The sequence below is a fragment of the Pristiophorus japonicus genome, unplaced genomic scaffold (genome assembly GCF_044704955.1).
Source record: "Pristiophorus japonicus isolate sPriJap1 unplaced genomic scaffold, sPriJap1.hap1 HAP1_SCAFFOLD_795, whole genome shotgun sequence".
In the NCBI taxonomy this organism is placed as follows: Eukaryota; Metazoa; Chordata; class Chondrichthyes; family Pristiophoridae; genus Pristiophorus; species Pristiophorus japonicus.
This window is the reverse complement of record NW_027254713.1, coordinates 14,522-29,183: the sequence shown is the minus strand read 5'-3', so window position 1 is coordinate 29,183 and position 14,662 is coordinate 14,522. Positions and strand designations below refer to the sequence as shown.

At 60.2% G+C, this 14,662-nt stretch overlaps 1 protein-coding gene across 1 annotated transcript in view; it reads right to left on the bottom strand.

Annotated features, from left to right (window-relative positions):
• The window catches only part of LOC139257028 (pleckstrin homology domain-containing family G member 5-like), a gene marked incomplete at its 5' end in the record, with an annotated part of 35,274 nt that extends 22,599 nt beyond the window's left edge, over positions 1-12,675 (bottom strand). The window contains 2 exons of the mRNA XM_070874370.1: positions 11,563-11,692; positions 12,516-12,675. Coding sequence (XP_070730471.1) covers positions 11,563-11,692; positions 12,516-12,675 — 290 coding nt within the window. The remainder of the gene's footprint in view (positions 1-11,562; positions 11,693-12,515) is intronic.
• Between the last annotated feature and the right edge of the window lie 1,987 nt (positions 12,676-14,662).

Sequence of the window (14,662 nt, the reverse complement as noted above, 5' to 3'; positions counted from 1 at the left end):
TTGGGGGTGTTGGGGGTTTGGGATGTTGGGGGGTTTGGGGTGTTGCGGGGTTTGGGGTGTTGGGGGGTTTGGGTGTTGGAGGTTTGGGGGGTTTGGGGTTGTTGTGGGTTTGGGTTGTTGGGGGTTTTGGGTTTGGGGGGTTTTGGTTGTTGGGAAGTTGGGGGCTTGGGGTGTTGGGGGGTTCGGGGGTGTTGGGGGTTTGGGGGGTTTGGGGGGTTTGGCGTGTTGGAGGGTTTGGTGTTTTGGTGGGTTTGGGGTCTTTGGGGTGTTGTGGGGTTTGGGGTGTTGGGCTGTTGGGGGGTTTGGGGGTTGCGATGTTGGGGGGTTTGGGGGTTTGGGGTGTTGGGGGGTTTGGGGTGATGTGGGATTTGGGGGGTTTGGGGTTTGGGCTGTTTGCGGGTTTGGGGTGTTGGGGTTTTTTGGGGTTTTGGGGTTTTTTGGGGTGTTGGAGGGTTTGGGATGTTGGGTTTTTTTTGGGTTTTGGGGTTTTTTGGGGTGTTGGAGGGTTTGGGGTGTTGGGGGGTTTGGGGTGTTGGGGGGGTTGGGGTTTTGGGCGGGTTTGGGGTGTTGGGGTGTTGGTGTGTTTGGGGGGTTTGGGTGTTGGGGTGTTGGGGTGTTGGGATGTTGGGATGTTGGGGGTTTGGGGTGTTGGGGTGTTGGGGGTCTTGGGTGGTTTGGGGTGTTGGGGGTTTGGGCCGATGGGGGGTGTTGCGGTGTTGGGAGGCTTGGGGTGTTGGGGGTGTTGGGGTATTGTGGGGGTTTGGGGTGTTGGGGGTTTGGGGTATTGGGGTGTTGGGGTGTTGGGCTGTTGGGGGGTTTGGGGTGTTGGGGTGTTTGGGGTGTTGGGGGGGTTGGGGTGTTGTGGTGTTGGGGGGTTTGGGGTGTTGGGGGGGTTGGGGTGTTTGGTGTGTTTGGGGGTTTGGGGTGTTGGGAGGTTTGGGGTGTTGGGAGGTTTGGGGTGTTGGGGGGCTTGGGGTGTTTGGGGTGTTGGGGGGATGGGTGTTGGGGGGTTTGGGGTGTTTGGGGTGTTGTGGGGTTTGGGTGTTGGGGTGTTTTGGGGTGTTGGGGGTTGGGGGTTTACGGTGTGGTGGGGTTTCGGATGTTGGGGTTTTGGGGGGTTGGGTGTTTGGGGTGTTGGGGGGTTGGGGCATTTGGGGTGTTAGGGTGTTGTGGGGTTTGGAGTGTTGGGGGTTTGGGGTGTTGGGTGGTTTGGGGGTTTGGGGTGTTGGGGGGTTGGGGGGTTGGGGTATTGGGGTGTTTGGTGTGTTCGGGGTTTGGGGGTGTTGGGGTGTTGGGGTGTTGGGGTGTTTGGGATGTTGGGGGGTTTAGGGGTGTTGGGGGGTTTGGGATGTTGGGAAGTTTGGGGGGTTGGGTTGCTGGGGGTTTTGGGTGTTTTTGGGTGTTGGAGGTTTGGGCTGTTGGAGGGTTTGGGGTGTTGGGGGGTGTTGGGGGGCTTGGGGTGTTGGGGGGTTTGGGGTATTGGGGGGTTTGGAGTGTTGGAGGTTTGGGCTGTTGGGGGGTTTGGGGTATTGGGGTGTTGGGGGGTTTGGGGGGTTTGGGGTGTTGTAGGTTTGGGCTGTTGGAGGGTTTGGGGTGTTGGGGGTGTTGCGGTGTTGGGAGGTTTGGGGTGTTTGAGGTGTTGGGGGTGTTGGGGGGTTTAGGGTGTTGGGGGATTTGGGGTATTGGGGTGTTGGGGGTTTGGGGGTTGCGGTGTTGGGGGGTTCGGGGTGTTGGGGGGTTTGGGGAGTTGGGGGGGTTGGGGTGTTGAGGGGGTTTGGGTGTTGGGGGGTTTGGGGGTTGGGGTGTTGGAGGGTTTGGGGTGTTGGGGGGGTTGGGGTTTTGGGCGGGTTTGGGGTGTTGGGGTGTTGGTGTGTTTGGGGGGTTTGGGTGTTGGGGGGGTTTGGGGTGTTGGTGTGTTTGGGGGGTTTGGGGTGTTGGGGTGTTGGTGTGTTGGGGGGTTTTGGGTGTTGGGGTGTTGGGATGTTGGGGGTTTGGGGGTGTTGGGTTGTTGGGGGTCTTGGGTGGTTTGGGGTGTTGGGGGTTTGGGGTGTTGGGCCGATGGGGGGTGTTGCGGTGTTGGGAGGCTTGGGGTGTTGGGGGTGTTGGGGTATTGTGGGGGTTTGGGGTGTTGGGGGTTTGGGGTATTGGGGTGTTGGGGTGTTGGGCTGTTGGGGGGTTTGGGGTGTTGGGGTGTTTGGGGTGTTGTGGTGTTTGGGGTGTTGGGGGGGGTTGAGTTGTTGGGGTGTTGGGTTGTTGGGGGTGTTGGGGGGTTTGGGGTGTTGGGCTGTTGGGGTCTTGGGGAGCTTGAGTTGTTGGGGGGTTTGAGGTGTTGGGGGTGTTGTGGGGGTTTGGGGTGTTGGGGTGTTGGGGGGTTTGGTTTGTGTGGTTTGGGGTGTTGGGGGGTTTGGGTTGTTGGGGGGTTTGGGGTGTTGGGTTGTTTGGGGGTGTTGGGGGGGTTGGAGTATTGGGGGGTTTGGGTTGTTGGGGGGTTTGGGCTGTTGGGATGTTGGGGGGTGTGAGGTGTTGGGGGGTTTGGGGGTGTTGGGGATTTGGGGGTCTGAGGTGTTGTGTGGTTTGGGGTGTTGGGGCGTTTGGGGTGTTGGGAGGTTTGGGGGGTGTGAGGTGTTGGGGGGTTTGGGGGGGTGTGGGTTTGTGGGATTTGGGGTGTTGAGGGCTTTGGGGGGTTTTGGGTGTTGGGGATGTTGGGGGGTTTGGGATGTTGGGGGGTTTGGGGTGTTGTGACGTTTGGGGTGTTTGGGGGTGTTGGGGTGTTGGGGAGTTTGGGGTGTTGGGGGGTTTGGGGTGTTGGGGTGTTGCGGGGTTTGGGATGTTGGGGGTGTTGGGTTTTGGGGGGTTTGGGGTGTTGGGGGGTTTGGGGTGTTGGGGGATTTGGGGTGTTGGAGGGTTTGGGGTGTTGGGGATTTGGGGTGTTGGAGGGTTTGGGGTGTTGGGGATTTGGGGTGAGGCGGGGTTTGGGGTGTTGGGGGGTTAGGGTGTTGGGATGTTCGGGGGTTTGGGGTATTGGGTGGTTTGGGGTGTTGGGGGGTTTGGGGTGAGGCAGGGTTTGGGGGGTTTGGGGTGTTGGGCTGTTGGGGGTTTTGGGGTGTTGGGGGGTTTGGGGTGTTGGGGGATTTGGGGTGTTGGGGTGTTGCGGGGTTTGGGGTTTTGGGGGGTTTGGGGTGTTGGGATGTTAGGGGGTTTGGGGTGTTGGGTGGTTTGGGCTGTTGGGTGGTTTGGGGTGTTGGGTGGTTTGGGGTGTTGGGTGGTTTGGGATGATGCGTGGTTTGGGGTGTTGGGTGGTTTGGGATGATGCGTGGTTTGGGGTGTTGTGGGGTTTGGGGTTTTGGGGGGTTTGGGGTGTTGGGATGTTAGGGGGTTTGGGGTGTTGGGTGGTTTGGGCTGTTGGGTGGTTTGGGGTGTTGGGTGGTTTGGGGTGTTGGGTGGTTTGGGATGATGCGTGGTTTGGGGTGTTGGGTGGTTTGGGATGATGCGTGGTTTGGGGTGTTGTGGGGTTTGGGGTGTTGAGTGGTTTGGGATGATGCGGGGTTTGGGGTGTTGGGTGGTTTGGGATGATGCGGGGTTTGGGGTGTTGGGTGGATTGGGGTGTTGGGGGGTTTGGGGTGATGCGGGGTTTGGGGTGTTGGGTGGTTTGGGGTGTTGGGGGGTTTGGGGTGTTGGGGGGTTTGGGGTGTTGGAGTGTTAGGGGGTTTGGGGAGTTGGGGGGTTTGGGGTATTGGGCTGTTGGGGGGTTTGGGGATTTGGGGGCTTTGGGGTGTGGGGTGTTGGGATGTTGGGGGGTTTGGGGTGTTGGGTGATTTGGGGTGTTGGGGAGTTTGGAGTGTTGCGGGGTTTGGGGTGTTGGGGGGTTTGGGGTGTTGGGGGGTTTGGGGTGTTGCGGGGTTTGGGGTGTTGGGATGTTGGGGGGTTTGGGGTGTTGGGTGATTTGGGGTGTTGGGATGTTGGGGGGTTTGGGGTGTTGGGGGGTTTGGAGTGTTGCGGGGTTTGGGGTGTTGGGATGTTGGGGGGTTTGGGGTGTTGGGATGTTGGGGGGTTTGGGGTGTTGCGGGGTTTGGGGTGTTGGGGGGTTTGGGGCGTTGGGTGATTTGGGGTGTTGGGGGGTTTGGAGTGTTGCGGGGTTTGGGGTGTTGGGGGGTTTGGGGTGTTGCGGGGTTTGGGGTGTTGGGGGGTTTGGGGTGTTGCGGGGTTTGGGGTGTTGGGTGATTTGGGGTGTTGGGGGGTTTGGAGTGTTGCGGGGTTTGGGGTGTTGGGGGGTTTGGGGTGTTGGGATGTTGGGGGTTTTGGTGATTTGGGGTGTTGGCGGCTTTAGGGTGTTGGGTTTGGGTGTTGGATCTTTTGGGTTGTTGGCGGGTTTGGGGGGGTTTAGGCTGTTGGGATGTTGGGGGGTTTGGGGGTGTTGGGGGTTTGTTTTTTTGGGGGGGTTGGGTGTTGGGGGGTTTGGGTTGTTGGGGGGTTTGTGGGGTTCGGGCTGTTGGGATGTTGGGGGGTTTGGGATTTTGTGGGGTTTGGGGGTGTTGGGGGTTTGGGGTGTTGTGGGGTTTGGGCTGTTGGGATGTTGGGGGGTTTGGGGGTGTTGGGGGTTTGGGATGTTGGGGGGTTTGGGGTGTTGGGGGGTTTGGGATGTTGGGGGGTTTGGGGTGTTGCGGGGTTTGGGATGTTGCGGGGTTTGGGATGTTGGGGGATTTGTGAGTTGGGGGGTTTGGGGTGTTGGGGGGTTTGGGATGTTGGGGGATTTGGGAGTTGGGGGGTTTGGGGTGTTGGGGGGTTTGGGCTGTTGGGATGTTGGGGGGTTTGGGGGTGTTGGGGGTTTGGGATGTTGGGGGGTTTGGGGTGTTGGGGGTGTTGGGGGGGTTGGGGAGTTGGGGGTTTGGGGGGTTTGGGCTGTTGGGATGTTGGGGGGTTTGGGGGTGTTGGGGGTTTGGGGTGTTGGGAGTTAGGGGGTTTGTGGAGTTGGGGGGTTTGGGGTGTTGGGGGGTTTGGGATGTTGGGGGGTTAGGGGTGTTGGGGGGGTTTGGGGTGTTGGGGGGTTAGGGGTGTTGGGGGGTTTGGGGTGTTGCGGGGTTTGGGGTGTTGGGGGGGTTTGGGGTGTTGGGAGTTAGGGGGTTTGGGGAGTTGGGGGGTTTGGGGTGTTGGGGGGTTTGGGGTGTTGGGGGGTTTGGGATGTTGGGATGTTGGGGGGTTTGGGGTGTTGGGGGTGTTGGGGGGGTTGGGGAGTTGGGGGTTTGTGGGGTTTGGGCTGTTGGGATGTTGGGGGGTTTGGGGTGTTGGGGGTGTTGGGGGGGTTGGGGAGTTGGGGGTTTGGGGGGTTTGGGCTGTTGGGATGTTGGGGGGTTTGGGGGTGTTGGGGGTTTGGGATGTTGGGGGGTTTGGGGTGTTGCGGGGTTTGGGGTGTTGGGGGGTTTGGGTGTTGGAGGTTTGGGGGGTTTGGGGTTGTTGAGGGTTTGGGTTGTTGGGGGTTTTGGGTTTGGGGGGTTTTGGTTGTTGGGAAGTTGGGGGCTTGGGGTGTTGGGGGGTTCGGGGGTGTTGGGGGTTTGGGGGGTTTGGGGGGTTTGGCGTGTTGGAGGGTTTGGTGTTTTGGTGGGTTTGGGGTCTTTGGGGTGTTGTGGGGTTTGGGGTGTTGGGCTGTTGGGGGGTTTGGGGGTTGCGATGTTGGGGGGTTTGGGGGTTTGGGGTGTTGGGATGTTGGGGGGTTTGGGGTGATGTGGGATTTGGGGGGTTTGGGGTTTGGGCTGTTTGCGGGTTTGGGGTGTTGGGGTTTTTTGGGGTTTTGGGGTTTTTTGGGGTGTTGGAGGGTTTGGGGTGTTGGGGTTTTTTGGGGTTTTGGGGTTTTTTGGGGTGTTGGAGGGTTTGGGGTGTTGGGGGGTTTGGGGTGTTGGGGGGGTTGGGGTTTTGGGCGGGTTTGGGGTGTTGGGGTGTTGGTGTGTTTGGGGGGTTTGGGTGTTGGGGGGGTTTGGGGTGTTGGTGTGTTGGGGGGGTTTGGGGTGTTGGGGTGTTGGTGTGTTGTGGGGTTTTGGGTGTTGGGGTGTTGGGGTGTTGGGATGTTGGGGGTTTGGGGGTGTTGGGTTGTTGGGGGTCTTGGGTGGTTTGGGGTGTTGGGGGTTTGGGGTGTTGGGCCGATGGGGGGTGTTGCGGTGTTGGGAGGCTTGGGGTGTTGGGGGTGTTGGGGTATTGTGGGGGTTTGGGGTGTTGGGGGTTTGGGGTATTGGGGTGTTGGGGTGTTGGGCTGTTGGGGGGTTTGGGGTGTTGGGGTGTTTGGGGTGTTGGGGGGGGTTGAGTTGTTGGGGTGTTGGGTTGTTGGGGGTGTTGGGGGGTTTGGGGTGTTGGGCTGTTGGGGTGTTGGGGAGCTTGAGTTGTTGGGGGGTTTGAGGTGTTGGGGGTGTTGTGGGGGTTTGGGGTGTTGGGGTGTTGGGGGGTTTGGGTTGTGTGGTTTGGGGTGTTGGGGGGTTTGGGTTGTTGGGGGGTTTGGGGTGTTGGGTTGTTTGGGGGTGTTGGGGGGGTTGGAGTATTGGGGGGTTTGGGTTGTTGGGGGGTTTGGGCTGTTGGGATGTTGGGGGGTGTGAGGTGTTGGGGGGTTTGGGGGTGTTGGGGATTTGGGGGTCTGAGGTGTTGTGTGGTTTGGGGTGTTGGGGCGTTTGGGGTGTTGGGGAGTTTGGGGTGTTGGGGGGTTTGGGGTGTTGGGGGGTTTTGGGTGTTGGGGATGTTGGGGGGTTTGGGATGTTGGGGGGTTTGGGGTGTTGTGACGTTTGGGATGTTTGGGGGTGTTGGGGTGTTGGGGAGTTTGGGGTGTTGGGGGGTTTGGGGTGTTGGGGTGTTGCGGGGTTTGGGATGTTGGGGGTGTTGGGTTTTGGGGGGTTTGGGGTGTTGGGGGGTTTGGGGTGTTGGGGGATTTGGGGTGTTGGAGGGTTTGGGGTGTTGGGGATTTGGGGTGTTGGAGGGTTTGGGGTGTTGGGGATTTGGGGTGAGGCGGGGTTTGGGGTGTTGGGGGGTTTGGGGTGTTGGGGGTTTAGGGTGTTGGGATGTTCGGGGGTTTGGGGTATTGGGTGGTTTGGGGTGTTGGGGGGTTTGGGGTGAGGCGGGGATTGGGGGGTTTGGGTTGTTGGGCTGTTGGGGGTTTTGGGGTGTTGGGGGGTTTGGGGTGTTGGGGGATTTGGGGTGTTGGGGTGTTGCGGGGTTTGGGGTTTTGGGGGGTTTGGGGTGTTGGGATGTTAGGGGGTTTGGGGTGTTGGGTGGTTTGGGCTGTTGGGTGGTTTGGGGTGTTGGGTGGTTTGGGGTGTTGGGTGGTTTGGGATGATGCGTGGTTTGGGGTGTTGGGTGGTTTGGGATGATGCGTGGTTTGGGGTGTTGTGGGGTTTGGGGTTTTGGGGGGTTTGGGGTGTTGGGATGTTAGGGGGTTTGGGGTGTTGGGTGGTTTGGGCTGTTGGGTGGTTTGGGGTGTTGGGTGGTTTGGGGTGTTGGGTGGTTTGGGATGATGCGTGATTTGGGGTGTTGGGTGGTTTGGGATGATGCGTGGTTTGGGGTGTTGTGGGGTTTGGGGTGTTGAGTGGTTTGGGATGATGCGGGGTTTGGGGTGTTGGGTGGTTTGGGATGATGCGGGGTTTGGGGTGTTGGGTGGATTGGGGTGTTGGGGGGTTTGGGGTGATGCGGGGTTTGGGGTGTTGGGTGGTTTGGGGTGTTGGGGGGTTTGGGGTGTTGGGGGTGTTGGAGTGTTAGGGGGTTTGGGGAGTTGGGGGGTTTGGGGTATTGGGCTGTTGGGGGGTTTGGGGATTTGGGGGCTTTGGGGTGTGGGGTGTTGGGATGTTGGGGGGTTTGGGGTGTTGGGTGATTTGGGGTGTTGGGGAGTTTGGAGTGTTGCGGGGTTTGGGGTGTTGGGGGGTTTGGGGTGTTGGGGGGTTTGGGGTGTTGCGGGGTTTGGGGTGTTGGGATGTTGGGGGGTTTGGGGTGTTGGGTGATTTGGGTTGTTGGGATGTTGGGGGGTTTGGGGTGTTGGGGGGTTTGGAGTGTTGCGGGGTTTGGGATGTTGGGATGTTGGGGGGTTTGGGGTGTTGGGATGTTGGGGGGTTTGGGGTGTTGCGGGGTTTGGGGTGTTGGGGGGTTTGGGGTGTTGGGTGATTTGGGGTGTTGGGGGGTTTGGAGTGTTGCGGGGTTTGGGGTGTTGGGGGGTTTGGGGTGTTGCGGGGTTTGGGGTGTTGGGGGGTTTGGGGTGTTGCGGGGTTTGGGGTGTTGGGTGATTTGGGGTGTTGGGGGGTTTGGAGTGTTGCGGGGTTTGGGGTGTTGGGGGGTTTGGGGTGTTGGGATGTTGGGGGGTTTGGTGATTTGGGGTGTTGGCGGCTTTAGGGTGTTGGGTTTGGGTGTTGGATGGTTTGGGTTGTTGGCGGGTTTGGGGGGGTTTAGGCTGTTGGGATGTTGGGGGGTTGGGGGTGTTGGGGGTTTGTTTTTTTTGGGGGGGTTGGGTGTTGGGGGGTTTGGGTTGTTGGGGGGTTTGTGGGGTTCGGGCTGTTGGGATGTTGGGGGTTTGGGATGTTGTGGGGTTTGGGGGTGTTGGGGGTTTGGGGTGTTGTGGGGTTTGGGCTGTTGGGATGTTGGGGGGTTTGGGGGTGTTGGGGGTTTGGGATGTTGGGGGGTTTGGGGTGTTGGGGGGTTTGGGATGTTGCGGGGTTTGGGATGTTGGGGGATTTGTGAGTTGGGGGGTTTGGGGTGTTGGGTGATTTGGGGTGTTGGGATGTTAGGGGGTTTGGGGTGTTGGGCTGTTGGGGGGTTTGGGTTGTTGGGGGGTTTGTGCGGTTCGGGCTGTTGGGATGTTGGGGGGTTTGGGATGTTGTGGGGTTTGGGGGTGTTGGGGGTTTGGGGTGTTGTGGGGTTTGGGCTGTTGGGATGTTGGGGGGTTTGGGGGTGTTGGGGGTTTGGGATGTTGGGGGGTTTGGGGTGTTGGGGGGTTTGGGATGTTGGGGGGTTTGGGGTGTTGCGGGGTTTGGGATGTTGCGGGGTTTGGGATGTTGGGGGATTTGTGAGTTGGGGGGTTTGGGGTGTTGGGTGATTTGGGGTGTTGGGATGTTAGGGGGTTTGGGGTGTTGGGCTGTTGGGGGGTTTGGGGTGTTGGGGGGGTTGGGGAGTTGGGGGTGTTGGGGGGTTGGGGGTGTTGGGATGTTAGGGGGTTTGGGGTGTTGGGCTGTTGGGGTGTTTGGGGTGTTGGGGGGGTTGGGGAGTTGGGGGTGTTGGGGGGTTGGGGGTGTTGGGATGTTAGGGGGTTTGGGGTGTTGGGAGGTTTGGGGGGTTTGAGGTGTTGGGGGGGTTTGGGGTGTTGTTTTTTTTTGGGGGGGGTTGGGTGTTGGGGGGTTTGGGTTGTTGGGGGGTTTGTGGGGTTTGGGATGTTGGGATGTTGGGGGGTTTGGGATGTTGTGGGGTTTGGGGGTGTTGGGGGTTTGGGGTGTTGTGGTGTTTGGGCTGTTGGGATGTTGGGGGGTTTGGGGGTGTTTGGGGTTTGGGTTGTTGGGGGTTTGGGGGGTTTGGGCTGTTGGGATGTTGGGGGGTTTGGGATGTTGGGGGGTTTGGGGTGTTGGGGGGTTTGGGATGTTGGGATGTTGGGGGGTTTGGGGTGTTGGGGGTGTTGGGGGGGTTGGGGAGTTGGGCTGTTGGGGGGTTTGGGGTGTTGGGGGTGTTGGGGGGGTTGGGGAGTTGGGGGTTTGGGGGGTTTGGGCTGTTGGGATGTTGGGGGTTTGGGGGTGTTGGGGGTTTGGGATGTTGGGGGGTTTGGGGTGTTGGGGGTGTTGGGGGGGTTGGGGAGTTGGGGGTTTGGGGGGTTTGGGCTGTTGGGATGTTGGGGGGTTTGGGGGTGTTGGGGGTTTGGGGTGTTGGGAGTTAGGGGGTTTGGGGAGTTGGGGGGTTTGGGGTGTTGGGGGGTTTGGGATGTTGGGGGGTTAGGGGTGTTGGGGGGGTTTGGGGTGTTGGGGGGTTAGGGGTGTTGGGGGGTTTGGGGTGTTGCGGGGTTTGGGGTGTTGGGGGGGTTTGGGGTGTTGGGAGTTAGGGGGTTTGGGGAGTTGGGGGGTTTGGGGTGTTGGGGGGATTGGGGTGTTGGGGGGTTTGGGATGTTGGGATGTTGGGGGGTTTGGGGTGTTGGGGGTGTTGGGGGTGTTGGGGAGTTGGGGGTTTGGGGGGTTTGGGCTGTTGGGATGTTGGGGGGTTTGGGGTGTTGGGGGTGTTGGGGGGGTTGGGGAGTTGGGGGTTTGGGGGGTTTGGGCTGTTGGGATGTTGGGGGGTTTGGGGGTGTTGGGGGTTTGGGATGTTGGGGGGTTTGGGGTGTTGCGGGGTTTGGGGTGTTGGGGGGTTTGGGTGTTGGAGGTTTGGGGGGTTTGGGGTTGTTGAGGGTTTGGGTTGTTGGGGGTTTTGGGTTTGGGGGGTTTTGGTTGTTGGGAAGTTGGGGGCTTGGGGTGTTGGGGGGTTCGGGGGTGTTGGGGGTTTGGGGGGTTTGGGGGGTTTGGCGTGTTGGAGGGTTTGGTGTTTTGGTGGGTTTGGGGTCTTTGGGGTGTTGTGGGGTTTGGGGTGTTGGGCTGTTGGGGGGTTTGGGGGTTGCGATGTTGGGGGGTTTGGGGGTTTGGGGTGTTGGGGGGTTTGGGGTGATGTGGGATTTGGGGGGTTTGGGGTTTGGGCTGTTTGCGGGTTTGGGGTGTTGGGGTTTTTTGGGGTTTTGGGGTTTTTTGGGGTGTTGGAGGGTTTGGGGTGTTGGGGTTTTTTGGGGTTTTGGTTTTTTTTGGGGTGTTGGAGGGTTTGGGGTGTTGGGGGGTTTGGGGTGTTGGGGGGGTTGGGGTTTTGGGCGGGTTTGGGGTGTTGGGGTGTTGGTGTGTTTGGGGGGTTTGGGTGTTGGGGTGTTGGGGTGTTGGGATGTTGGGGGTTTGGGGGTGTTGGGTTGTTGGGGGTCTTGGGTGGTTTGGGGTGTTGGGGGTTTGGGGTGTTGGGCCGATGGGGGGTGTTGCGGTGTTGGGAGGCTTGGGGTGTTGGGGGTGTTGGGGTATTGTGGGGGTTTGGGGTGTTGGGGGTTTGGGGTATTGGGGTGTTGGGGTGTTGGGCTGTTGGGGGGTTTGGGGTGTTTGGGGTGTTGGGGGGGGTTGAGTTGTTGGGGTGTTGGGTTGTTGGGGGTGTTGGGGGGTTTGGGGTGTTGGGCTGTTGGGGTGTTGGGGAGCTTGAGTTGTTGGGGGGTTTGAGGTGTTGGGGGTGTTGGGGGGGTTTGGGGTGTTGGGGTGTTGGGGGGTTTGGGTTGTGTGGTTTGGGGTGTTGGGGGTTTGGGTTGTTGGGGGGTTTGGGGTGTTGGGTTGTTTGGGGGTGTTGGGAGGGTTGGAGTATTGGGGGGTTTGGGTTGTTGGGGGGTTTGGGCTGTTGGGATGTTGGGGGGTGTGAGGTGTTGGGGGGTTTGGGGGTATTGGGGATTTGGGGGTCTGAGGTGTTGTGTGGTTTGGGGTGTTGGGGCGTTTGGGGTGTTGGGAGGTTTGGGGGGTGTGAGGTGTTGGGGGGTTTGGGGGGGTGTGGGTTTGTGGGATTTGGGGTGTTGAGGGCTTTGGGGGGTTTTGGGTGTTGGGGATGTTGGGGGGTTTGGGATGTTGGGGGGTTTGGGGTGTTGTGACGTTTGGGGTGTTTGGGGGTGTTGGGGTGTTGGGGTGTTGGGGAGTTTGGGGTGTTGGGGGGTTTGGGGTGTTGGGGTGTTGTGGGGTTTGGGATGTTGGGGGTGTTGGGTTTTGGGGGGTTTGGGGTGTTGGGGGGTTTGGGGTGTTGGGGGATGTGGGGTGTTGGAGGGTTTGGGGTGTTGGGGATTTGGGGTGTTGGAGGGTTTGGGGTGTTGGGGATTTGGGGTGAGGCGGGGTTTGGGGTGTTGGGGGGTTTGGGGTGTTGGGGGTTTAGGGTGTTGGGATGTTCGGGGGTTTGGGGTGTTGGGGGGTTTGGGGTGAGGCGGGGTTTGGGGGGTTTGGGGTGTTGGGCTGTTGGGGGTTTTGGGGCGTTGGGGGGTTTGGGGTGTTGGGGGATTTGGGGTGTTGGGGTGTTGCGGGGTTTGGGGTTTTGGGGGGTTTGGGGTGTTGGGATGTTAGGGGGTTTGGGGTGTTGGGTGGTTTGGGCTGTTGGGTGGTTTGGGGTGTTGGGTGGTTTGGGGTGTTGGGTGGTTTGGGATGATGCGTGGTTTGGGGTGTTGGGTGGTTTGGGATGATGCGTGGTTTGGGGTGTTGTGGGGTTTGGGGTTTTGGGGGGTTTGGGGTGTTGGGATGTTAGGGGGTTTGGGGTGTTGGGTGGTTTGGGCTGTTGGGTGGTTTGGGGTGTTGGGTGGTTTGGGGTGTTGGGTGGTTTGGGATGATGCGTGATTTGGGGTGTTGGGTGGTTTGGGATGATGCGTGGTTTGGGGTGTTGTGGGGTTTGGGGTGTTGAGTGGTTTGGGATGATGCGGGGTTTGGGGTGTTGGGTGGTTTGGGATGATGCGGGGTTTGGGGTGTTGGGTGGATTGGGGTGTTGGGGGGTTTGGGGTGATGCGGGGTTTGGGGTGTTGGGTGGTTTGGGGTGTTGGGGGGTTTGGGGTGTTGGGGGGTTTGGGGTGTTGGGGGGTTTGGGGTGTTGGGGTGTTGGGGGGTTTGGGGTGTTGGAGTGTTAGGGGGTTTGGGGAGTTGGGGGGTTTGGGGTATTGGGCTGTTGGGGGGTTTGGGGATTTGGGGGCTTTGGGGTGTGGGGTGTTGGGATGTTGGGGGGTTTGGGGTGTTGGGTGATTTGGGGTGTTGGGGAGTTTGGAGTGTTGCGGGGTTTGGGGTGTTGGGGGGTTTGGGGTGTTGGGGGGTTTGGGGTGTTGCGGGGTTTGGGGTGTTGGGATGTTGGGGGGTTTGGGGTGTTGGGTGATTTGGGTTGTTGGGATGTTGGGGGGTTTGGGGTGTTGGGGGGTTTGGAGTGTTGCGGGGTTTGGGGTGTTGGGATGTTGGGGGGTTTGGGGTGTTGGGATGTTGTAGGGTTTGGGGTGTTGCGGGGTTTGGGGTGTTGGGTGATTTGGGGTGTTGGGGGGTTTGGAGTGTTGCGGGGTTTGGGGTGTTGGGGGGTTTGGGGTGTTGCGGGGTTTGGGGTGTTGGGGGGTTTGGGGTGTTGCGGGGTTTGGGGTGTTGGGTGATTTGGGGTGTTGGGGGGTTTGGAGTGTTGCGGGGTTTGGGGTGTTGGGGGGTTTGGGGTGTTGGGATGTTGGGGGGTTTGGTGATTTGGGGTGTTGGCGGCTTTAGGGTGTTGGGTTTGGGTGTTGGATGGTTTGGGTTGTTGGCGGGTTTGGGGGGGTTTAGGCTGTTGGGATGTTGGGGGGTTTGGGGGTGTTGGGGGTTTGTTTTTTTTGGGGGGGTTGGGTGTTGGGGGGTTTGGGTTGTTGGGGGGTTTGTGGGGTTCGGGCTGTTGGGATGTTGGGGGGTTTGGGATGTTGTGGGGTTTGGGGGTGTTGGGGGTTTGGGGTGTTGTGGGGTTTGGGCTGTTGGGATGTTGGGGGGTTTGGGGGTGTTGGGGGTTTGGGATGTTGGGGGGTTTGGGGTGTTGCGGGGTTTGGGATGTTGCGGGGTTTGGGATGTTGGGGGATTTGTGAGTTGGGGGGTTTGGGGTGTTGGGTGATTTGGGGTGTTGGGATGTTAGGGGGTTTGGGGTGTTGGGCTGTTGGGGGGTTTGGGGTGTTGGGGGGGTTGGGGAGTTGGGGGTGTTGGGGGGTTGGGGGTGTTGGGATGTTAGGGGGTTTGGGGTGTTGGGCTGTTGGGGGGTTTGGGGTGTTGGGGGGGTTGGGGGTGTTGGGGGGTTGGGGGTGTTGGGATGTTAGGGGTTTGGGGTGTTGGGAGGTTTCGGGGGTTTGAGGTGTTGGGGGGGTTTGGGGTGTTGGTTTTTTTTGGGGGGGGTTGGGTGTTGGGGGGTTTGGGTTGTTGGGGGGTTTGTGGGGTTTGGGATGTTGGGATGTTGGGGGGTTTGGGATGTTGTGGGGTTTGGGGGTGTTGGGGGTTTGGGGTGTTGTGGTGTTTGGGCTGTTGGGATGTTGGGGGGTTTGGGGGTGTTTGGGGTTTGGGTTGTTGGGGGTTTGGGGGGTTTGGGCTGTTGGGATGTTGGGGGGTTTGGGATGTTGGGGGGTTTGGGGTGTTGGGGGGTTTGGGATGTTGGGATGTTGGGGGGTTTGGGGTGTTGGGGGTGTTGGGGGGGTTGGGGAGTTGGGCTGTTGGGGGGTTTGGGGTGTTGGGGGTGTTGGGGGGGTTGGGGAGTTGGGGGTTTGGGGGGTTTGGGCTGTTGGGATGTTGGGGGTTTGGGGGTGTTGGGGGTTTGGGATGTTGGGGGGTTTGGGGTGTTGGGGGTGTTGGGGGGGTTGGGGAGTTGGGGGTTTGGGGGGTTTGGGCTGTTGGGATGTTGGGGGGTTTGGGGGTGTTGGGGGTTTGGGGTGTTGGGAGTTAGGGGGTTTGGGGAGTTGGGGGGTTTGGGGTGTTGGGGGGTTTGGGATGTTGGGGGGTTAGGGGTGTTGGGGGGTTTGGGGTGTTGGGGGGTTAGGGGTGTTGGGGGGTTTGGGGTGTGCGGGGTTTGGGGTGTTGGGGGGGTTTGGGGTGTTGGGAGTTAGGGGGTTTGGGGAGTTGGGGGGTTTGGGGTGTTGGGGGGTTTGGGGTGTTGGGGGGTTTGGGATGTT